The following is a 25,223-nucleotide window of genomic DNA, read 5'->3' on the forward strand; positions in this document are numbered from 1 at the left end:
TAATTTATTTTATTATTTTTACTAAATAAAAATATAAAAATGACTGAATAAAAACAAAATAAAAACAAAGATTCCTACTGTTATATTTCAACTGTAAAAAAAAGTATTTGAGAAATATAATATAATAATAAAAATGATTGTGTAAAAACAAATTGCCGCACATACATTTATACATTTATTAAGCACATACATTTATTGAATTAAATTGCAGCCTTTGCGATTTGATAATCACACCAAGCCATATCTTCCTCCACTTCACTATGGTGATCCGCATTAGATATTGATGGTGTATTGGCCAAACCTGCCTTCCAAAAGTTCCCTTCGATTCCACACTCCTTCACTTCACACATTTCTTCTCTCACCAGTTTGTCCTTTCTTCATCTCCACAACATTGCCAGGTTGTGTCCCATGCTTAGCTCCACTGATGCTGAAACCTTTGTTCATGCATTCATTACATCACGTCTTGACTACTGCAATGCTCTCTTTTTTGCTCAACGCTCTTCCCAATAATTTAATCAATAGGCTCCAGAACATTCATAATTCTGCTTCAATGGATCTCACCTTTCCCAAACAGTGTTCTCATATCACCCCCATCCTCCGCAATCTACACTGGCTGTCTGTTTTCTATCAAATCCAATATAAATTCCTCCTCATCATCTTCAAAGCTCTCCACTGCCACTCTACAATATATTTATGATCTCCGTCACCCCTACTCCCCACGTCGCTCGCTTATGTCCTCCAGTAAGGGATCTCTTGTTACACCCTGCTTTAAGCTGTCATTATTTGGAGGTAGGCGATCAGCATTGCCTCTCCCAAATTGTAGAATTGTACAATCGCTCCGGGACATCTCCAATATCCCTGACTTCAAGAGAACTGAAAACCACCTCACTGTAAAAAAATCTAACCTCCCCAACTCAAACTTTTCTAGTGAATGGTCACATCTAAATTTTTCAATTGGCCCAAGTGAAATTCTGTCAATTATCAAATTAAATGTACAGAATTTCACTTGGACCAATTGAAAAATTTAGATGTGACCAGTCACTAGAAAATTTTGAGTTGGGGAGGTTAGACATTTTTTACAGTGCTTTTGTGTGTGTTGCTGTATTATGTACTATACACTTGTTATCTCCTACTTTATTGTTGTATTTTTCCATTGTTGTATTGTAAAGCATCCTTGAATTGGCAGAAAGGCGCTATATAAAATAAACATTGATATTCTTATTCTTATTATTATAATATCGGGTTTTTGGTTTTATTTTGATTAAACATGCAGCCCTACTTTGTCATTTACCATTGTACAGAATTGTGTTATAAAGCTTATTCTATATGAATATCATATGCAATGACACTAGAAAAGAAATAGTGCACACTTAGACTACTTCTATGTCACTGAATTCCTTTTATTTCCCATCATGCCTTGCAGAATATATGAGTGCTTTACCCTCTCCAGATATTTCTCCAGTATGATAGCAGGGCTCTCCAGACAGGATTCAGCCAGCCAGCTTCCACACAGTCTCAAACACTCCGAATACACCGGCACCACAGCAGGGTTCACACACACCTGCTCACACAAAGACGTTCTGTGATATTCAGCAGATATGCGAGTACTTGGCACATTTGGCATTATCTACACCTGTGAAATGGACTATAGAAGCCACCCTAAGCACACTTCAACTCACCAGATCCTCTAGTTTTTGGATCATCTGTTTGAGGAGCCCCAGAGCCAGCCCGTGTTCCTTCTTCACCCAGAACACCTGAGCCTCCTCCAGCTGGCAGGCCCATGAGCGGCTGCCGACGCCACCACTGACCAGGCTGTGTTGCTTCATGTGGAAAACAGCTCGCTCGGCCAGCTAGAACAACATATGCATTACATATGCCTTTGCATTATGTAAGAAAATACCATAAAAGGGGCATTTTATGTCATGACAGAGTACAAACAAACTTTTCAAGTAAAATATTTCACAAAAAAGTTTGTTAGGTATTAATATATGAAGCAAAAGTCTTATTGTTCAAAATGATGATTGATTTACACAACTATATATGTATACCCAAGTTTACCCGGATACATACAGTACACTCGTGTTACTCAATTCTGACTTTTTTCTCGCAATTGTGAGATATAAACTTGCAATTGCGAGTTCTAAAGTCCAATTCTAAGGAAAAAAAATACATCACACATACACATCACATTTTTTTACTCAGAATTGCGAGCTTATATCTCACAATGTTACCCCAGTACTTCTGTGATCATCTGAATTATTGTAACACAAAAATGATGATACTGTGTGGTTACTTGTCGAAGGTTTAATAGACACAGCCGAATCGTTGTCATATAGGAATCATATAAGATCAGGTGGGTGTTTGATCATGATCTTTTAACGATTAATTGTGCCGCTCTATCACACAAGGATAAATTAAACATTTATATATAATACATCCTACTTTACCAGCATACATACAGTATACTCATGTAAAGCAATATGTAGTGTATTAAATCTTTGCTACCTGATCGTTTATATCGTATCAAAATGTGAATTGTTTATTGCTCAGGTCTATATATAAAGCTGGACATATAACCAAATTTATCCACACACATACGGTACACTATAATATATATATATATATATATATATATATATATACATATATATATATATATATATATATATACATATACATATATATATATATATATATATATATATATATATATATATATATATATATACATATATATATACATATGGTATATATATATATGGTATATATCGCTATTTATACTACAGGGCCGTTGAATGCTTGAATCTGATTGGTTGACGAACGTTCTAAGGTGTGCATTATTTTCAGGGAAAAGCACGGCTAAAGTAGTTCCAGGCAGGTCTTGACCGCATTACAGTTCCATATCACTTCGCGTAGTTAACTGTAATAACGGAAAATAGGATACAATTCATAACAAGAAAAAAACATTTAGCCCCATGCGCTTGATCTGCAATTTTCAATGTCTAGCTTCACAATCAATGGAAACATGCAGTTTAATTTAAATAAATAAAGTATATAGTCCTAGGCTATCTATAATCAATAGAAAATTAAACTGAATATAGGCTAAATAAATGGATAGTCCTGCAGCACGGGTTTTTATTGCAGATAATATAACAAATAAATAATTATTGATAGGCCTACTTGTTAAAGGGCTTAGTGTTTAATTTATTTGGCTAGTCTACTGTCATCTGTCAATAATAGAAAAAAAAAAAGAATGAACGAATGAATTAAAACGAATTGAATTAATAAATAAATAATAATATTGACGCACATGCTTTTCTGTCTCATTATTGCAACATCTCTCTCTCTAATAACTGCATAAAGCCGAGCCGAGGACACACTTTAAGGCCGGTTATGAATGTAATTTGATGACTGATCATGCCCAAACGCGTGTTCAGCGCGTTCAGTCTGTGTTCAAAGTCGGTGTTTAAAATCTGCTGCGATGAAAACAGTCAGAGAATGTGTCAGCTAGTCGTGTGTCCCAGCTTTAGTCTGCTATCAGTGGCTCAAACCTCCGTTACTAACTCTAAAATGACGTTTTGGAATTAGCAACGGAGGCAGGGGATTAGATGCGTAAGAAATTAGTCCTACATACAAGAGCGTTTTAATGACAAAAACTTTACAAACGTCTTGAAATACATAATCTGAACAATGTTTCGAGGTGTGGTAACTGTAGTATAAGCGGAATAATTGACTTCAGGCCGTTGAATTATCAGAAAAATAATGCACACCCGAGGTGAACGGCCACTCCGCTTCGCGTCGTGAACGCATTACCACCTCGGGTGTGCATTATTTTTCTAATAATTCAACGGCCTGTCGTCAATTATTCCTTACATATATACATTGCTAATATATATCGCTAATCTACCTGATTATTTTCGTTCATTGCAAAATCTAACTATATTATCGGCCATCTCTTTATATAAACTTGGATGTCCAACTTTATCTGCATACATACAGTATACTTGTGTATTGTGTAGGGCATGTATTATGTGTACTATACGGCAAACTACCGGTTTGCTTGTATCGTCACAAAATGCAAACTATATTATTGCCCAGGGGCCGTATTCACAAAGAATTTTAAGGCTAAAAGTAGCTGGCGAATTTAGGAGCAACTCCTAAAAATAATGGGCGTGTCACTCGTAACTTTAGGACTCCTAATTTTTTTGACTAAGAGTAATTCACGAAGCATTTTAGCCCTAAAAGTAGCACCTAAGCCTGGGACAGCTTAAAAGAAGTCGAGAGGACTCCTAACTCACTAAGACCTATTCACAAACCGCTTTTTGTGGCATTTCACGTTGCGATGTTGAAATGTGTATGCGGCGGCTACAGGAGCTTCCAATCGCGAGGGAACAATTCTGCATTGTAGGTATAACTAGGGATGCAATAACGCCACCAACAACAACCAAAACTAGGCTACTCATTGCATGTAAACTAATTGTAACGTTTCATTGTGAATCAAATTAAAATGTTCTTCTCTTTGCAAACGTTGGCAGAGGCATATAGTGACAGATTAATTCAATAATGTTGCAAAGATATTGCATCAATCCATATGTTTCATTAGGCTACTAGGCTATTTGTTTTGCCTTACTTTTTTTTTCATTTAGGCTATTTATTCAGTTATTCATCATCTTCCGTCCTTCGCACTGCTTGTGTAGCGCACGCATTCTCAGACCTGTCACCTGTCACTCATCATCGTAGGGGAGGTGTTTGGAATCATTCCCGCGTTACAATCATCAGCCAATCAAGGTGGTCACTTCAGTCAAGCTCATGCATGAGTAATGGCGTCATCCATAGCAACGAAGACTCACTCTTAGTTTAGGAGTTGTCATTTTTCTTTACTAAGAGTAGGTCTGAAAGGCGTTGTGAATAACTTCTAAGAGAAAACTCCTAGCTAAAATCTTTTAGTGCGATTTAGGAGTACTCCTAGTGGTAAGATAAAATGCTTTGTGAATACGGCCCCAGATCTGCTAAAAGTGACTTTAAGGCATTACCGGTAAGATGTTATAAGCATTAACATCATGATTTTTTGTTTAAAACAATGTGTATTGTGAAAAATGCTATACCAATTCATTTGACTTGTTCATATGATAATATAATGCACTACACCAATGACACATGAGTCTGGCTAACTGACACACAGACACGGACAGACCTGTGTGTTTCCTGCAGAACGAGCCAGCTTGCACAGCTCCATCAGGTGGGAGGAATAGGCAGAAAGCAGGTATTTCTTCTTCTCTGGGTCCGTCTCTGAGGAAATCAGTGTTTCCTGTACGGAGGAGCGCAAGGCTAAGACGGGCTCCACCAGACTGAAGTCACTGTCGCTTAGGAGATCCGAGTGCTGTTGCCACTTCCTGTAGACTTCATTGAGGCTGGAGTCAGTTACAGGCCTGGTAATAACAGAAACAAACTATATATTAATATAAAGTCATATACACTCATTTCTTGTATTTGGATCTATAATAAAAAAAAAATAGAGTAATCACTTATTTGACCTTTTTTAAGGGAAAAGTAAATAAATGACAGTAATTAATTAATCATGCATTACACCCAACACTGCAGTGTGTGATATCATGTTATTTTTTTAACATTAAGGGTCAAAGCACTTCCAGATCTCACAAAAAGTGAGTTTTATTTAAAGAGTTTTATTTAAATAAATAAAAAAACTGCATCTGCTTTGTAAAACTGATTTTTATGTCTATATAAAAAACTAAAACGATCCGTTTGCATTTCCATTCATATCAATAAGATTCAATACTTCTTTTGTTGATCCCTGAGGGGAATTTAAAGTGTTAACAGAAAGAACAAGACACAAAACAAAATAAACAATACAATCAATACTCACAATAACTCAAGAATATTTATCATTACAGAGTACCATGCAAAGAGCTAATTATCATAGTGAACTCAAAAACACCTACACTCACACACAGACACACTTACGCTCTTATATTGCATTATACCTTAAAGGGGGGGTGAAATGCTCATTTTCACTCAATCTCCTGTTAATCTTGAGTACCTATAGAGTAATATTGCATCCTTCATATCTCCAAAAAGTCTTTTGTTTTATTACATTTTTAACAGAAAGATAGGCTGTACCGAGTCTTTCCGGAAAAAAACGAGCGGCTGGGGGCGGGCCGTGTGGGCGAAGCTTAGCTGTGCTAACGCGCCAAGCTAGTGACAACACACAGAGACATTTGTTCAACAAACAGTTTTACTCACCGTCCGGTTCCAACGCACGACCGCGAACCTTTATCATTGTGACTGCTCGATCCTTAAGCATTAGACGATCTGCAAATCCGTCGATATGGGCTTTGTTCATAAAACAATCATCGTCGAAATGCAGGGAACAACAGTCTTACACACAACTCCGTTTATGCTCAGGAAAACAAACTCCATCCACGGGTTCCTTAACGCTGGGTTCTTTGGGAATCTGTGCAGGGTTGTCTTGCCCTGGCAACCAAAAACACACTTCTTTGGTGACATTGACTTCCCAAAAGCCGGGCAGGGCGCTTTGATGGCGAACTGCTTTCACTCTCTTGCTCTGGTCTACGAGTGCGCGCGCGGCCGCGATCTTACCGGAGAAGTGCCCTTAGGACCCATATAAGGAAATTCCGCCCTATCTTACGTAAGACAGAGCCATACTCGAAAAAAACTTTCCGAAACTTGTGACAATCCGGAAGGAGTATTTTTGGAACAAAAATACTCCTTCAAACGTACAACTTAGTTTTTGAAACTTTGTCCATGTTTAGCATGGGAATCCAACTCTTTACCAGTGTAAAAAACTCAGTATGCATGAAATAGCATTTCACCCCCCCTTTAAAGGAACACTCCACCGTTTTTTGAAATAGGGCTTATTCACCATCTTTCCTACATTTAGATAGGTGGGCAAACGCATTTTTGTCTCAGTGCATGCATTGTTTTAGTTTGCCAGCGCCGCCGCTAGCTTAGCTTAGCATAATGAATGGAATCCTTTGTTGCCAGCTAGCATGTCGTGAGTAAAAGTGATAAATAAATAATATCAAAAAAAGGAATTACTTCTTGTGGCCTGCGTATTCACAACGAGTACAAACAGCAATGCAGATTAAGACTAGGCGATTTCCTAGGCAGATATTGTCTTGGGACTATATTAGGGTGAAGCACAGGCGAAGCACTGCTACTTGGGCGCAGAGATATCACGCAACACATGAAATCCCACGACTTCCGTCAACATACCAGCGTGAATAGTAGCCGGCTATTTTTCCTACAGTAGACAGTGAATGGCGATGAACATGGTGGATTTTGTGAGAGACGAGGAGGGTGACTTCTCAGACAGTTAAGAGCCAGAACCATACCTCTATGAACCAGAGTTTTCAGAAGAGGAGCTGCGTGCTTTGGAAATAGAACGACAGGAGGAGGAGGTTGTGATCGCTCAACAGCCTGAGGACGTGAGGATGAGAGTCAACACGAACTGGTGGTGAGTGTGATATCTCTGCGCCCAAGTAGCAGTGCTTCCCCCTAATATAGTCCCAAGTCAATATCTGCCAAGGAAATCGCCTAGTCTTAATCTGCATTGCTATTTGTACTCGTTGTGAATATGCAGGCCACAAGAAGTCATTTCTTTTTTTTTATTTTCTTTTTTTTATCACTTTTACTCACGACGTGCTAGCTGGCAACAAAGGATTCCATTCATTATGCTAAGCTAAGCTAGCGGTGGCGCTTCCAAACTAAAACAATGCATGCACTGAGACAAAAATGCGTTTGCCCACCTATCTAAATGTAGGAAAGACGGTGAATAAGCCCTATTTCAAAAAATGGTGGAGTGTTCCTTCAACTGCCAAACATATGCCACTCATGTTCTTAGTCGAAGCCAAAAAATAGTTTTATAGTTTTAGTTTTTCTTAATGATAATGATAATAACCCTGTGCAGAACCCTGCAGAAGTATATCAGATACTCAGTTCTTGCTCAGTTCTGCCGGCAAGCTGATCACTTGAACCTAACATCACATGTGACTAACGACTACATATACATGAAAATTAGGGCTGTGCTGATTGGCTGAGGAACATTTACAAGCCATCAAACTACCATGTCATCATATAATCATATTTTAAGTGACTGTCAATGAGAAAGATGCTCTTTGCACCCAGATAGTTTAGTCACAAAAGCTACATAGCACAAATTTGACCTTGACTTGACAGAAACATATACAATAACATTTAGAATCTATGAAAATTTGACTCTAAAGTTCTTAGATTCCTCAAGAAAAAATCAAGTTTCAAGATTTGCTATGATACTCAATTATTATATCAAATCTTGAAACTTGATAGAAGTCTTTAGAGTCAAATTGTCATAGTGTAGAACCCTGCAATAGTGCTCAGGGAACAGTGCTTTTGCTTCTATGAATGTAACGTGACCTGGAGAAAAGCTCCTCAACGCCCCGCAGCTCACTGATCCTCTGCAGGTTACAGAGAGCGGGATACAGTGAAGACACGGCCTCCAGACTCCCACGACACAACTCCTCCACCTCATGACCTCTGGCAGAACAGGCAAACACACACAGGTCACATGGATGATGCCTCGTGGACAGGATCTATATTCGTAAGTGTTACTCAAGTCATAAAGTGAGGACAAGTATCCACAAAAACATCCTTATTTTACCAGTGTAGAGGCCCATTCTCACCAAGAATGATAACTATAGAGATAACTATAACGATAACTATATAAGCATCCACACCAATGCATTATATCGTTGTTTATAATAAGAGTGCGCTGCAGTTATAGAGTATTATCTTGTAATGTGCATTGTTATGTGAAGTCGTGAAAACTTTTTTTCATTTCAAGAAATTGTATAAACTGCAATCTATTCTTTTAACCAAAGACTTTGAGACTTGTTATGCATTCTTGTATTTCCACACGTTGGATTATTGTAATGTTTTATATTTAAGCATTAGTTGGATGCCTTCAGTATGTCCAAAATGCTTCAGCAAGACTTTTAACTAATACCAGGAAAAGCAATTATATAACACCGGTGTTGATATCTCTTCACTTCACTCTTCACCTGTAATATACAAAATACAATACAAGGTTTTAATGTTTGTCTACAAAGCACTGCATGATCAGGCTCCAAAGTATGTAATTTACGTACAGCACTTTGGTCTACTTTTTTTGTGGTTTTGAAAGTGCTTGATAAATCAATTTTGAGTTGAGTTGAGAATATTACTACTTCATATAAGGTCACCATGATTTTACAAAGCAAGACATGTTCCCGGGCTGGGTCAACATATTTTGTTGATCCTGGAACAAAATTCCTGTCCAAAATCTGAATCCCAACCATAACCGCTCTGAAAATGATAAGCTGATGGTTCTTTTCATAGTTAAATGGATCTTCTCCATAGTTCCATTTCCTGCTTCCGGTTCACTCACCCTTTTACCTGTGCATGTATGTATGTATGAGTGTATGTATGTATGTTTGTTTAGTTTAGTTATGTTTGTGATTTAGTTAATAAAACTTGTGCACAATATGTATTTGGTTCTGATTCTCTGCTTGCAACAAAGTCTATTTTACGATCTTGATCTTGTTACAGGCTCTAAGCGCTGTACATGCTAAGAAATAATTATTTTCCGGTGGTCATGAAAGATACACTATTCTTAGAATAAATGAATAATCAAAGAGTTTGTTGGACGAACTGATTAATTGTTTGTAATATTAATTTAGCTACATCAAGTTAATCCAATTAACTGACCCAAATATTAATAATTAATCATAACAATTTATGAGTTATTAATATGTCCCCTTTGAGCTAACTCGTTACACCCTACCTCTAAACCTAACCCTACCCATAACATTTCTTTAAAATCAGAGGGAAATGATAGTGAATAACACTGATGTAGAAGCACCTAACCCTGGTTGTAGGCCTAAAGTTGACATAAACTGTAAACTTGTCCCTCAAATCTGATTGGTTGATTGAAATGTTGTTCCAGGATCTACAATGATGTTGATCTAGGAACATGTTGAACTTGGGTGAAATTAGGTTTCACCTTCCTATATGCAGAGTACTCATTCTGTACTGTACGCATTAGCCACTTACCTTCTAAAAGAGTGCAATAAATCGCGGTTAAATCAAATAATAGATATTTAATAATCGCAACAGGCCTTGTTATCGTTATAATTGTGGTGTGGACGTCCCTATTGTCATTGAATTAGAACGATTATATTAACTTTATTATAGTTATCGTCCTTGGTGTGAACAGGGCTTAACACAGTGTAAACTGGTTACCTGGCGTAGTTTAGGGTTTGCTCAAATAAGGACAGTTCTCTATCTCTCAAAGCTTGGAGGGCATTGAACAAGGACTCGTTGATGCCAGGCTTCAGCTTCTCATTTCTGAAAAAAAAGAGAGAGGGTAAAAGTACAACTGAAAAAACCCTTCACTACAGTTGAAAGTAAGTAATGATTATAATTCCGTTCCATGGTTAAGTGTTCCAGTGTTCCTCGCACACTGCGCGAGTTCGGACACTTGGGAGGTTTGTGAGCCATTGCACACGTTACGAGTCAATTAACCTGATAATCTCGTCAAAACAGCTGGTACACGGCACGAAGCACTGAGTAACCAAGAATATGCCGGTCTAGACATGGCAATACACAATCATCAGCACATAGAGCTAGATGGACAGACCATCGAATGGACCAAGAACTTCAAATATCTTGGCTCCCATATCGCCTCTAGCGAATCCGACGTCAAAATACGAAAAGGTTAAGCATGGGGGGCCTTCTGGAAGATGAAGAACGTATTTCAGTCAAGAAGTCTTCCAATTACACTCAAGATCAACATATTCGAATCTGCGTGTGTCTCAATCCTGCTCTATGGTTGCGAGAGCTGGATCCTTAGCAGCAAACTCAGAGCCAAACTCAACAGTTTTGCCACCAACTGCTACAGAATCATGCTTGGCATAAAGCGTCTGGACAAGAAAAGCAATAAAGAGATTTATGAAAGAGTCGGCCGCAATCAACTCGTTCTTCAAGTACAACAGAGGCAGCTAAGGTTTGTAGGACACTGCCTAAGAAGACATGAGAGCGACTTGATCAACAAGTATGTCTTGTACGCGCCACAACATGGCAAAAGAAGTCGAGGCAGAGCGCGAAAGCAATACCATCAATATATCGGCGAACTCATCAATAAGGACGTACCAGCAACAGCGAGCGAACTACGAGAAGTTGCCAGCAATCGCAAGGAATGGACAAAATTAGTGACCGACTGTCAACCTACCCTGTTCACAGCCGATTGATGATGACACGGCACGACTGTATTACAGGGTGAGCCGGCGGCGATCACACAAGCTTTTGCGCTGAACACGGACACTGGAGCTTTCAATGTTGCTGCTATAGCGTCAGATAGAAAAAAGAAAGAAAATAAAAAAACGAGTGTGAAAATGACGCATCTGCAGAGAAAGACGCAGCCATTCCTTTCTAGAGAGTGTATTTGTGTGTGTCAATGTATGCGCACGCTGTAGGGATCTATAATAATATTCATAGATCTAGCCCAGGGGTATTCAATTAAAGTTCCAAGAGGTCCGGTCTCTATATTTCCTTCCCAGTGGAGGTCTGGACAATACTTTTTTGGAACAGTTCAACATTTCCATCGAGGCAGTAAAAAAAATAACCTAAACACTCAAAATAATCATCAAAGATGAGAATTTTGGGCCCATAGAGCCAAAACAGTGATTTTTACGAAAAATTAATCCAAAAAAGTAAGTATTTCTACCAACTGGATATGAATATAAAAAGGTTAGATCAGATGTTTTAATAGGCTATTTTTATTTATTTATTTATTTTACATTTAGACACATATGTGTATATGGCACATTGAAGGCCTTGGGACTGAGAAAACATAAACATATGTTCAGGTTTACCTCTTAAGAAAAGTATGGACCATTTTTATATCTTTCTTAAAGCAATAACCTACTAAAAACAAACAATGTACAAAATCTAATAATCAAAACTCTCATCATGAGGACAAAATTAAGTTAACTAGTAATTTGAAAGTTTTTTTGTCTTTCCTTGCCATCTCTAAATAATGTTCTAAATTATATTATGAAATGCTCTTCATATGCTGATTAAAGGCACAATATGTAACTTTTTTGCTTTAAAAATAGCAAAAATCACTATATCTATGTTATATATATTTTTTTGTTGTGTACTTACATTATCCCAACTGTTTCCAACAACTTTCAAACCAGGAGAAATTTTAATTTAATTCGAAGACACGTCCCGTTTCTTTATTTCCGTTTTGTCGCCGTCAATGGCGTCATATCCGCGTTGTCCCTGGTTTCCGCTCGTACTGCCATAGCAACCAGAGCTATGAACTAGAGCCCTCTGATAGTAACCAAGGTGACAGACGTGGACCACTGTGTAGTTCGCAATGTCTATCTGCACGCTGTTGTTGTTTCGTTCAAACATTATGGACCATGGCAAGCAGACGTTGGATAAAAAAGGAGAACTAAAACGAGAATCAATATCAGCGCGGTGTTTTCGAGATGCCGAGAGCTCCCATAGACAGAGTATATAAACGAGAGCTCCACGTCCGAGACTTCGACCGCTCCTACATGTACTTTATTAAACAGGTGAGCACATTTACATAAAACTAATCAATGTTATATAGTTCAACAATGATAAAATGTTAGAATATGATCTGTATGTTATTCTAATGTTGATCTAGCTTACTGCTAGTCTCATACAGACAAACTAACACATAAATTTCAACACATTCAAATGCAGTTTAGTGTGCTAGTGAAATGTTAGACCAAGTGAAACAGCGCTGCGTTACCTCACAAGTTTAATTTGTCTAATAAACTGACCTGTGAGTTGTAATTCTGCACTTGCGTGTAGTTTGGTAGAATGAAATGTCCATATTCCTTTTATATCCGCGGGACTCGCGTCGCGTGTGGAGCTGATAGCTGTCTCTTAGCAATCCCGAACTGCTTCATATCACAGTCATGATAAAAACATCGATGTATTCAGTCATCCATAAACATTATTAGATCGGTCGGCTTGACGACAAGATCCATAATTCTTAGCAAATGTTGCGTCATCAAACTACGCCTTTGTTATTGTAAAGAGGTTAGCGACCCCTAGCGGCGAAAAATTCCATACTGTACGTTTAATAATTCTAAATGTATGAAAAACCGTCTAAAGACACCACAGATTAACTGGTTTAGTTAAACGATCAGAATCATCTGAATGACAGATCAAAATAATTGTATTAGCAATTCTCATTTCTCATTTTCTGCAGTGTTTAAGCAAAAGTATCTATTTTGCTGCTCACCATGTTTCTGCTACTGTTGTTATTAAAATAACTGTGTCGTCTGCAGCCATTAATGTGGCGCTTTACGTTTTAAGCGAGGGAGAGAGACACATTTCAAGAAGGGAAAGAGCTTGAATGAAGCACTTTGGCTCTAGATAAACATATTATAGATATAGCTCTGTTGATTTGATGCATTGCTCACTTCAATCTGTAGAAACGGTAAAATGGCGCAATTACGTCCCACGGTCCCACTGATCTAGCCTATGTGACGTGGTTGTGTATGATTTGGCAATAGGGGACAGCCTATACACTGGTCAAAATCGTCCGACACATTTTTGAAACATGTTTGAAAATTATCGGGAGGTCGGGAGCTGCTTGTCTCGTTATTCCTCTCACACAATGCCAGCCGCGACCATACGTGCATCAACGATTTCCTCCGAGAGAAAAGACAGCAAACTTGTTAACGCCCAGCTTTAAAGAGTGTTGATCCAAACACACACCTCTCAGGCAGGTCACAGTCCCACTGTGTGCTTCTCCAGGCGGCCTGAAAGCGTAGCTCTCGGAGTTCAGGACTCCACTCCACCCCCTCTCTCTCCAGCCCGTGGAGATACGTGCGCAGAATGCCACACAAACCGAAGTTCTGCAGACCCTGAGAGAGACACACACTGACCGCTGTTACCCAGAGACCACCACTTTAAATCTCATCCTCATAATTTGGCAGAAGCTTCAACCGTACCTCTACTATGCCGATCTGTCGAGTGACCTCTGGGAGGTTGGAGTGAAGGTCATACGAAACCAAAGCCTTTTCCCACATGGCCTCATGTTCATACGTCCGAATTCTGGAGACCACACACACACACACACACACACACACACACACACACACACACACACACACACACACACACACACACACACACGCACACACACACACACACACACACATACACACACACACACACACACACACACACACACACACACACACACACACACACAAAGAAAACATCAGCACCTTTACATTTAGATCTTAATTAGTAAGAGAGTAAAAATAGCTACAGGGTAACACTACAATAAGGACAATTAATTAACATTAACTTACATAACAGCTTTGTTGACGTTAGTTAATTATTAGTTCAGTTATTAAACTAACCATGAGCAATACATTTGTTTCTGTTTTTGTTCATCTTTGTTAACGTTAATTAATAAAAATGCAGCTGCTCATTGTTTGTTCATGTTCACAGTGCACTAACTAATGTTAACAAGATTTTAATAAAGTATTAGTAAATGTTGAAATTAACAAAGATTAACAAATGCTGTATAAGTGCAGTTCTTTATTTGTTAATGTTAACGTTAATGTAGTTAGCTGATGTTAACTAATAAACCTTCTTGTAAAGTGTTACCAATAAAACTACTGTTAAACTACAATTTATGAAACTACATTTCATAACTTTCATGCATTTATGAAATGAAAAACACGCAGAATGAATTTGTGTAAATTGTTTGTAAAGTTGTTTTGATTTATATTTTTGGATTCATAAGTGTCTGTATTTTCAATTGGTGGATTTTTTTTTTACGTCAACAAAATCATCTGAAAGCTTAGTTTTCTTTTAGGCAAACTGACACTGCATTTAACATAATAATATACAGTATAATTACCAAATTAATTGATTATCCAATGTAAAAAAAAATGTAAAAAAATATATATATTTCTTTAATAAGCAAAAATGACTGAAAACACCTGCACTGTCTGGCTTTCTTTTTATTATACATACTATGGTAGTACTTTATTTTACAGTCCTGTTCCACATGAACATACTATATTTATTATAGTTATTACAATAACTGGGTCATAACTAGGTTCTAAATCTGAACCTGAACCTAACCTTAACCCATGTACTGTGAAATAAAGTGCAACCAATACTATTATTCTGATCACCAGTAGAATTTGTGTGCAAGCTTTAATTGAATTATTTCTGTAAGGCCTTATTTATTATATTTATATTTATGCAATATACTGGAGCCAAACCTGAGAAGGAAGTCCAGAAGATCCCACAGCAATCCTGCAGTAATTATGGGTGGTGATTATGCTAATTTGAATGAGCGCGTAAAAGTGCCCTATTTACAAATAATTGGAATTCATTACAGTTCACACGTTTAACTATCAAATCTACATAACATAAACAAAAATAGGTTAATGAAGCATTTGTGAACCCAAAGGAGTTTTGGGAAGGTCCATTGTTTTGCACAAATTACTCTGAATTTACTTAATTTCTATATGTATTTGTTAATTCATATATGTATTCCTCATTCGTTCTTGAATGAGGCCCATTGTGCATATGGTCTTTGGTGTTTTATGCCCCCAACGTCGCCTTCCAGGCAGCGAGGGGATGGGTAGGTTTAAGGTTGAGGGTAGGGTTAGCTGCCTCTAAGGAGCCATTGGGGGCATAAAACACCATCGAGCTTGTGCATATAGTGTATATTCATATTTACATTTATTAAAACAGCTGGGTTTATTTAAAAGATCATCTGTTGAGTTGAAAAGTCTCACCTAGTCAGAGGACTGATTAACTTCCCCCCTCCACATCCATACAGGCTGTCAGGTTCTCCAATGCACCTGTACACTTCAATCAGAAGATCCTGACACAGACCAATCAAAGTCTTACTGAACATCCCAGTGTTTTCTGCATTATAATCAGTGAAGGAGAGTGTGTGAGCGGTGCAGAGAAGTGGAGTTGCAGTGGCTACGTTTACATGCAACCAGATAATCCATTAGTAATGGGGTTGACGGCTCAATCGGACTGCAAAGCCTTCATGTAAACACCTTAATCGATCCGACTGAAATTTCGATCGGATTGAAAGGGGTGGTTTATTCCTTTTCTAATCCGATCGAGAGGACATGTACTGTAAACACTTGATCGGATTGAAATCCGAAACTGAAAGGACTGCGCATGTGCAATGACGTTGAAATAGCGTAATGACGCGCTGAACGAGCTGTTCTTCCTGTTGAATAAAGTGTCATATAAATGAGTGTCCCGTCATTCTAAAATTCTCCTTTCACTGCGTCTGTGAAGTGGAGCAGGACAACAGCCCACCAGTCCTTGTTTCAGATTCATCAATCGGAATGAATTCAGTCCGATTGAAACAAACGTTGTGCATGTAAACGTAGCCATTGAGGAGTGGAGTTGAAGCGCAGTGATGAAATGGCTGTCGCTCCACTTCGCTTCCAGGCTCTGATACCCATCATCACCCACCTGGAGACTGATGCCAGAGTCTTCTAAACTCTTCTCATTCACGCTGCTGATGGACAGAGTCTGGCTGCTCTCATCAAACGTGATCCGTCTCGACACTCGAGACTGTGAGCTGAGACAAACACATGCCATTGGTCACTATACGGCTCTTCAAACAACAACCGTGAATAAGCAAGTCAGAGTGTCACTGGCAGTACCTTCGGCTCTGCTCCATGTTGGATCTGATCTTGTCCACGTAGATCTCAGAGTACAGGAGAGCGGTGAAATGGGCCGAACACACCTGGGCGGCTCCAGCCACCTCCAGGTAATTCAGATCCAGCCAGAAATTAGAGTCACACACCGTCCCATATTCATTACTTTAGAAAAATACAAAATGTTACAGTTTAAATCACAATTACTACACTTTACAATGTAACAACGAACTTTAAATGAATAGTTCACTTAAAAGTTTGGAACAACTTGAGGACTTGAGTGAACTATTTCTTTAACTATTTAACCAGGTCTCATTACAAATGCTCAACAAAGCAGAATCATGGTATTGCACAGAAAATATAGTTCTGTCCAAAAAAATAATATTAATCTTATTCAACTCCTCAAATGAGTTTCTTCAGTTACGGGCACTTTTGGCCCAGTGACACACTCTCAAGGTCTATTACATTTTTATTTTTTATTTATTTATTTTTTTACAAACAATAGTTATGTTTCCATCCAAACTTATTCCAAAAACTAAAATATTCCCCAAAACATTTGTTCAAGAGAACAAAATCGCCACTTTCTGGTACATTGACACAAATATCTAGCCTGACGTTGTCATACTCAGATTCTAGTCAGAATGTGAGTCTGATACTGCTCCATTGGGCTGTGATTATGGGGCGTGTTTCAACCGAACCAGGAAGGAAAATGCCTCTGCACTCGATTGGATAGACCTACAACCAATCAGAGCAACGGAGTAAGTGACGTATGTTTTTCATTCATGTTTCCGATCGACAAATGCCTTGATCACGGCTCTCTGTTCCGCTTTTAAAATGAATGCGCTGTGGATATCTTCTATAACAGACGCGATGGCGGAATCTACACATGATGTTTTATAAACAAAGTTCGGGAGGAGCACGTTTAAATAATCAATCCAATCAACTTGTCATCAAACAATTACCATGCAACAGCATGAGAGGAAACATATATTATTTTCACTCTATCAACTCACCTAACATTCCTTGACAGTTTTCAGCATCCCTCCACTCACTCCCAGCTTGTCCTTCCACAGCCTGGAATACGGGGGGAGTACTTTGGGTTCGAGCCGAATACCGAGCCTGGAGCCCTCTCCTCGGACAGCACGCCAACTATTTATTTATTCTAAATGACTTATTTGTAAGTGTGAACTCGTAAAATCTCAATTCTCCAGCGGAAGTCATCTTTGTTGTAAACGAATTCAACCCAAGCGCTCTTTGATGACGTGGGTGATTACGTATCTGTCCATCATCGATTAAAGCCCGCCCTGGCAATTGGCTCGGCCTTCTGGGAGCCGAGCATAATTACTCCTCAACGGATCGAGTCCCGACCGAACTTCCCGACCAAAAAATGTTGTGGGCGGGGTTCGGGCTGGCACCCAGGCTAGCAAATATCTAATAAAAATGGAAGTTTTTGTCACCAGGACAAAATTCAGGATTTCGTACATCATGAATGACTTGTGTCTTAGAGTGGCAGACGAAACGCAATACACACTGTCATGATATCTTGCGTTCGGAGGCGGATACCTAGTGTTTGTGAACACAATCGTGTGAGATATTTAGAATTTATGTAGCCTAGAAATCTAGACGCACCCTAGCGGCAGCAAAATTTATTTTGCAGCCAGGGTAGTCTAGCAACTCTCCGTTGACTTTCGGAGCTGTAAAAACCTAAATTGGGTCAGGCCAATCACATCGTGTATAGAGTAGGCGGGGCGGGCTTAACATAATGACGACAGAGTTGCGACGGTTCCCTGCTACTTGAAAACAAAGAAGAGTTGCTGCTTCTGGAGAACAAGTCTTTCGAATCGGCTTTGGCCGCGACTCTGGGGGACTTGGAGTTAAGTTTTTCTTTGAGAAAAGAGCAAAGAACGGCACTTAAGTCATTCTTAAAAAAGGAAGATGTGTTTGTAGTTTTGCCGGCCAGATTCAAAAGTTGAATCTATCAACTAACGTTAGCTCCGCTGTTGGGAAAACGCTCTGGTTGGTTGAAGCGCTGTCCTATTGCGTGCAGAGGGAATTTGAAAGACAGCCGTTTATCCCGCCCCTCGGATTGAGCCGTGTCTATTGTGAGTTGCCAGACCTAACATCTTGATGTAGGATTGGCTTGCCAGGCTAGAATTTATGCGCATTTTGCCATTTTCATCCAGGGGTTTTTTATGCGCCCTCATAAAATTTGCATTAAAATGGGTGGATGGAAACATAGCTAATATTCATACAGTATATTACATTTATGTCCCCTTTTCCTGTTTTTGCCAGAAAGTCATCAACGTTTCCACCACATCTGTCATGGTTTCATAATCCATGGTGAAATGTCTTTAGTTATGCTAAGGCTTATTTTTAAAGACAGCAATCAATGCACTGTAAAATCACACATCTGCATAATCTGACAGCAAAATCCAAAAGTTTTATAGTGTGTAATTGTTCATCTGAAGCAGGTAAACAAATACATTAACAGTGTTTAATACTTACTCAGCAATGACTCATTAAATTGATCAAAAGCGAAAGAAAAGACACTTAAAATTTTACAAAAGATTCTATTTCCATCCTGAAAAACCTTACCGTCCTAACACACACACACATATATATATATCTGCAAAATCTGCGTGGAAATCCTCACACAAAACTCTCGAGCAGCAATAAATGTTACCACCCCTAAGGCCAGTAGGGGTGCATGCATATTCAAAACATCAAAATAATTGCATTAATAATAAGTATATACTTTGGCCACACAGAATTTGATAGAAATGAAACTTTTTCCAACCTTCCAGGTGCCACTGGGCGGCTCTGTTGTCTGAGATAGTCTATGACTGCCAGCATGCTGCGGAGTGAGGTTTTGTCTATCTGGCTCTGGTTGGCAACATCAATAATGTTCCCTGTTAAAACAGAAAAAACACTCACTTGTACAGAATAGAGAATCTCTAATAAGGCAGCACTGCAGCAGAGCGAGTTGTTATTGTCATATTAATGAAGACTAACATGGTTTTGCACCTGAATCGGAGAGCATGGGGGTGGTGGGGCAGCTGGTGGGGGTGGAGGGTCTGCGGTACTGACTGAAGAAACTCTGGATGTGTGTGGATAACAGCTGCCTCCAGGAACCCTCCACATCTCCCAGGAGGATATCATGAACAAAGAGCGGCAGCATCCTCTGACAAAAATCGGTGTTCACCTACAGCAATAAAGAAGTTGCTTTCCGTTTACACTAAAGCTTTTGGGTCAAACAAACACACATCAGCATTATACACTGGATCACCAAAATACAGCAACTTTTTCATCAGTGTACCTCGCATAAAGGTCTGGTGAGAAGCAGAGCTTCATTTCGGACCCCTCCACTGTCTAACAGGGCCATGCACAGGTTCTTCAACCAGTCCTTGTGTCCACCAGGTGTCACTAGCCACAGGTCAGAGCTGTCCAGCCTGTCTCTGGACTCTGAGCTCACTTCCATGGTCATGATGGGCTCCTGTACAAAAGAGCAGATAAATCCTATAAGGTGTGGACCGTAGTATGGGTTACTTTTATAACTGCAGGTATTATTTTTTAGTTGTCATTTGAAGGTTTATTTATTAAAATATCTATTCACTAGGGATGTAATGATACCCTCATGTCACGATTCGATACATATCACGATACTGAACTCACAATACGATATTATTGCGATACTCAAGACTTATGGTAAAAGGTTAACAAAAAAGTACTGTTGATTAAAATGCTAAATTTGGTTTTACATTGTGTGTGTAAATGAATAGGCTTGGACTTGGTGCTGGAAACCCAACGCACAGGACAATAGAGACGCCAGAATAACAATATTCATGATTCTGAAGCTGAAAATACTGAATTATTTCAGACGAATATGCTTGCGCTCTTTCACTGACTAGATATATTTAAAATAATGTAGGCCACCTTTTACTGGTAACATTAGACATCTGGCATTATCAGGACCCACAAATATTCCCCCATTGCATTACTATACATTATATTCAACATTATATATAGCAGTTGAATGTAGTACTGACACTAAAACTCTGAAAACTTGAATTTTTCACGCACAGTAATTTTCATTTTGGGTGAACTATACACAATAAATATTGTCACTATCCACGATAGTTTGTTTGTAGACTGTTGCATTTTTGTATTGCGATATATTGTGACACGATATATTGTTACACCCCTACTATTCAATCATTTGTTTATTAAAGTACCTTTATTATGCTTTTTCGGATATTACCTTTCATGCGGTGTGTAATATAGCTGTTTGTGAATGTAAAAAATCTGCAAAGTTTCAAAGATTATTTTCTCCTAAAAGAAAGAACTGAATTCTGAACTGACTGAAACAAGTCATCAGTAAAGCCAGTCTCACTTCCTGCTCGAACGTGTGTGGATTTGTCACAAATTTGCATAATGCCAGTCTATGGTCTTTCATTGGTGGCCCTCGAACAACATCTACTTCGACCCTCAAACACTGTATTTGTAGCTGAGGCCTGGAAGAGTTTGATTCATGCTGACGACATGTCGAGAAGACGCTGTTTAATGCGCTGTGAATGCAAATTCACATTTCACGCACTTCCAAAGGATGAGGAATAGGGCTCGAATTGATACGGTAAAACCAATGCCATCATTACTGTTCATATCACTGTGTATCAAGTGCTGAGGAAGATCCGGAGCTGAAATTAAGATATGATAATGCATGTTTCATTTCCGACATGAGCTGTAAGCGGTCGACCAATCACAACAGACTGGGCCATCTGACCAATCAGAGCAGAGTAGACCAATCACAACAGACTGGGCCAGAGTTTCCATGTCCGGTAATTGCCGGACATTGGCCGGTAAAAAAATGAAATGTCCGACAAAATTAAATCTCTCCGGTCAAATTGTCCGATTCAAATTGCCTAATAATCCCGCCCCCCTAACACAATCTGAATTTGAGAATAAGCCTAAAATGTATAAAGCAAAAATACACCGACCTTTGCCTATGTTATAAAGGAACAGGCTCTACCGTTTGAAAGTTATTAAACATTATTGGTTGAATTCCAAAGTGGAATGCGGTCTGTTATTTCTTGATATCAGACCGCTGCGAAGCACTAGCGGCGCCAGGATTTTGATTGTAGGTGGGCCTCCAGAAAACTGGATAAGCCAAAAAATAAAAAAATAAATAAAAACGGGTTCCCCTTCATCTCCGTTTCAGCGCTTTTCTGGACACTGAGGACAGCGACTAAAATTATAGGCCTATTATTTTAGGTTTATTTATAACAGCAACAACAGCTGTAAAGATGAAGTTGACGATCGCCATCTCCTAGTGAACGCGCCTATAGAGAGAAATGCACATCATGGATTACATAATCAGAGAGTAGCCTATTTCTTTTCGTTTTAAATTGTTAAAAAGACATTTCAAGCTTTCTTAAGATATATTTCATGTATGTAAGGCCTACGCTGAGTTTCGTTAAGTTAGGATGAGATGCGCTCCCGTTCACGAGCAATGCAAGTGACCGCGCGGGCGACGTCATGTAGGCCTATCGTCTGCTATATTAAAAATTATTATTATTATATTAAATTTAGGCAATTGGTTGATAAAAAAATCATTAAAATTAAGATACAATTTATACAAAACGAAATTCACTTCAAAAAAGGTTTTCTACAAAACAAAAAACTTAATTAAGTGGTCAAGATCATGTCTGACCCGCTCCATTTCTCTCGATATTGCGCATACTATCTTACACGTGCGGTTCACTTTTCATAATCCACATAAATTAAAAAATAACATTATAATATTTTAACAAATATTAAACTAAATGAGCTTATTTAATGGCTACAACACGTATAGTAGACCTAGACTCTCTATTTGTACAAATTGCTGCACATTCAGTTTATTCTGAATTTTGCACATATAAGTTGAAAGGCATTTGTTTGTGCATGCATAGCAAAACATATCTGCAACATTTATCAAGTTCACTGATAATTATGCGCGCATTTATTAATTATTATCTTAATGAATAATGAAACAAGGACGAAGCATATAAACTGCGTTGTTTGTTTAGATCGCAAATAGATCCGAATGAAGAAACGTACAAAACCATAGTAGAAAATGGGTCTGGAGTGTTCCTGCAGAGAGGGGGTTCTCGCTGCAGAATCGGATCAAGACGAAGCAGCGAAGTCGCCTTGCGGAGAACAAGGTTACGCGGCTTATGCGCATTGCAGGTTGTGGAGAGACACTGGGAAGTTCGCTTGAGTAAAAACAATAGGCTTCAGATAGTTTATGTGGGGAAGGGGGATTGGTTTGTTAAACTATGAATGTGAAACCATAGTAAAAACAATTGGCGTTGATTGACGCCAATCGGACGTTCATGTTTTTTCCGTCTATTTGAAAGTTAGGCTAATAAACAAGTTGCATTCTATATGGGCTGATTATGTCAATATTTAAGTCACATAGCCTTCCTCCAGTTTTCCTCAACTTGACTAATTAAGAGGCGATATTTGACCGGCATATCATCAAAATGTCCGGAAAACAAAACCTCTGCCGGTCACTTTGACCGGCACCATTTTTTTCTAGCGGAAACTGGGCCATCTGACCAATCAGAGCAGAGTAGACCAATCACGACAGACTGGGCCATCTGACCAATCAGATCAGAGTAGACCAATCACAACAGACTGGGCCATCTGACCAATCAGAGCAGAGTAGACCAATCAAAACAGACTGATCCATCTGACCAATCAGAGCAGAGCAGACCAATCACAACAGACTGGGTCATCTGACCAATCAGAGCAGAGTAGACCAATCAAAACAGACTGATCCATCTGACCAATCAGAGCAGAGCAGACCAATCACAACAGACTGGGTCATCTGACCAATCAGAGCAGAGTAGACCAATCACAACAGACTGGGCCATCTGACCAATCAGAACAGAGGAAAGGAAGGGTTTATTGAGACTGAATTTGAGTTGATAAAACTGTTTCAGACGAGGTGATGCTGTAATTTATATCAGAAAATTAAACTGTTTTTTTTTTTTTGTTTACCTTGGATGCATGTAAACCTATTGCAGGAGACCTTTAAAACAAAACAAGTTGTAGCATAATAGAGGTACTTTAAAGGTTCATCAATTCACAAATATTCAGCGTGCAGTTGGGATCAAGTGTCCATAAAAAGGATTTCATGTAGACATATGCAGATGTGAGACACTTGCCCGTCTCTTGGCAGAGCGGAAGGGGTTCAGGTATGCCAGCAAAGGGTCCCTTTTACTTTTATACATCTCTCCGAAATCAAGCCCAGACTGTGTGGCCAAGATGTCCTTTAAACACACACCAGCAGCCTGACGCACCGTAATACTGAAATAAAAGAGAGAACTATGATGTAAGTGATACAGGCACATTCAAAATAAATACTATTAGAAAGCAAATACTAGAAATTGTTTCGTGTGAATTTGTCATGAAGTTGATCCAAGAACAGTGTGAAAGTCAGGGATGCACCGATATAAAAATTTTGTCCGATACGATAATTCTTTATACTTGAAAGCCAATAACCGATATATTGGCCAATAAATCTAAATCCAAATTTTTATGTAATTTTTGAGAGCCTGATTACAAAAACAAAAGTCTCACCATGACAAGTCATGTCCCAAGCACACAATTATAATGTTCTCATTATAATTGTATGTAGCCGATATGACAGACTTGCGCTGCACATGTTGCACTGAACAATATTTTCCCTTTTCAAAGTGATTCCAATCATATTTCAAGCAAATTAAAACCATCATGGCGAACAGTGTTCATCTGAAGGAAATAATCTATAATTTATCGGCTTTAACTTATCGGCCAAATTTTCTTATCGAGCCGATAACAATAACATTACAAATGAACATATTTCGCCCGATACCGATATGGTGGCCGATATATCGTGCATCCCTAGTGAAAGTGTAAGATCTGCAAAAGGAAGTAGTAATGAAGTGCCTGTGATGTGTGAGTGCATTGTCCATGCAGTTCAGGATGATGAAGATCCACTGAAGAGGAACATCTTGGAACATATGGGCTGCTCTAGCATACAGCTGGTCTTTCCCATGATGCAACGCGATGGATGACAGGTCAACAGGCCCAAGTTCTCCCAGGCACCGACCAACAGCCTCTGAGGAGTAAATGATAAAAACAAACATGACTTTATTCAACACTTAATTTTCTTCTGTGTGGGCCTCTGACTGTGCGTTCACACCGCCGCCGGCGAGAGCGTCAAAGTGGCCGGAAGTCATTCATTTCCAATGAGAGACGGCGGCCAGCTCCGTCTTGGACGGTGAGAGCAGCGAAGAGAGTTGAAGTCAGGTCAACTTTAGGGTAATAAGCTATGACGCGGTTCGGCGGCAACCAATCAGAATGTAGAAGTCCTCCGCCTGAGAGGATTCCAGAGAACGCAATCCTGTAAACATTGGTCTACTTCGATCTACGTCAGAG

General features: G+C 39.0%; 1 protein-coding gene across 1 annotated transcript in view; it reads right to left on the minus strand.

Moving 5' to 3' along the window:
- The window catches only part of atm (ATM serine/threonine kinase), an 80,844-nt gene that overhangs the window by 13,279 nt on the left and 42,342 nt on the right, over positions 1-25,223 (minus strand). The window contains exons 33-47 of the mRNA XM_079885905.1: positions 24,732-24,903; positions 23,969-24,110; positions 20,077-20,253; positions 19,785-19,962; positions 19,558-19,669; positions 16,767-16,925; positions 16,573-16,681; positions 15,870-15,958; positions 14,055-14,157; positions 13,819-13,967; positions 10,297-10,401; positions 8,434-8,553; positions 5,195-5,429; positions 1,680-1,850; positions 1,442-1,561 (exon numbers count right to left, since the gene is read on the minus strand). Coding sequence (XP_079742031.1) covers positions 1,442-1,561; positions 1,680-1,850; positions 5,195-5,429; positions 8,434-8,553; positions 10,297-10,401; positions 13,819-13,967; positions 14,055-14,157; positions 15,870-15,958; positions 16,573-16,681; positions 16,767-16,925; positions 19,558-19,669; positions 19,785-19,962; positions 20,077-20,253; positions 23,969-24,110; positions 24,732-24,903 — 2,141 coding nt within the window. The remainder of the gene's footprint in view (positions 1-1,441; positions 1,562-1,679; positions 1,851-5,194; positions 5,430-8,433; positions 8,554-10,296; positions 10,402-13,818; positions 13,968-14,054; positions 14,158-15,869; positions 15,959-16,572; positions 16,682-16,766; positions 16,926-19,557; positions 19,670-19,784; positions 19,963-20,076; positions 20,254-23,968; positions 24,111-24,731; positions 24,904-25,223) is intronic.

The sequence above is a fragment of the Squalius cephalus genome (genome assembly GCF_949319135.1).
Source record: "Squalius cephalus genome assembly, chromosome: 11".
Lineage (NCBI taxonomy): Eukaryota > Metazoa > Chordata > Actinopteri > Cypriniformes > Leuciscidae > Squalius > Squalius cephalus.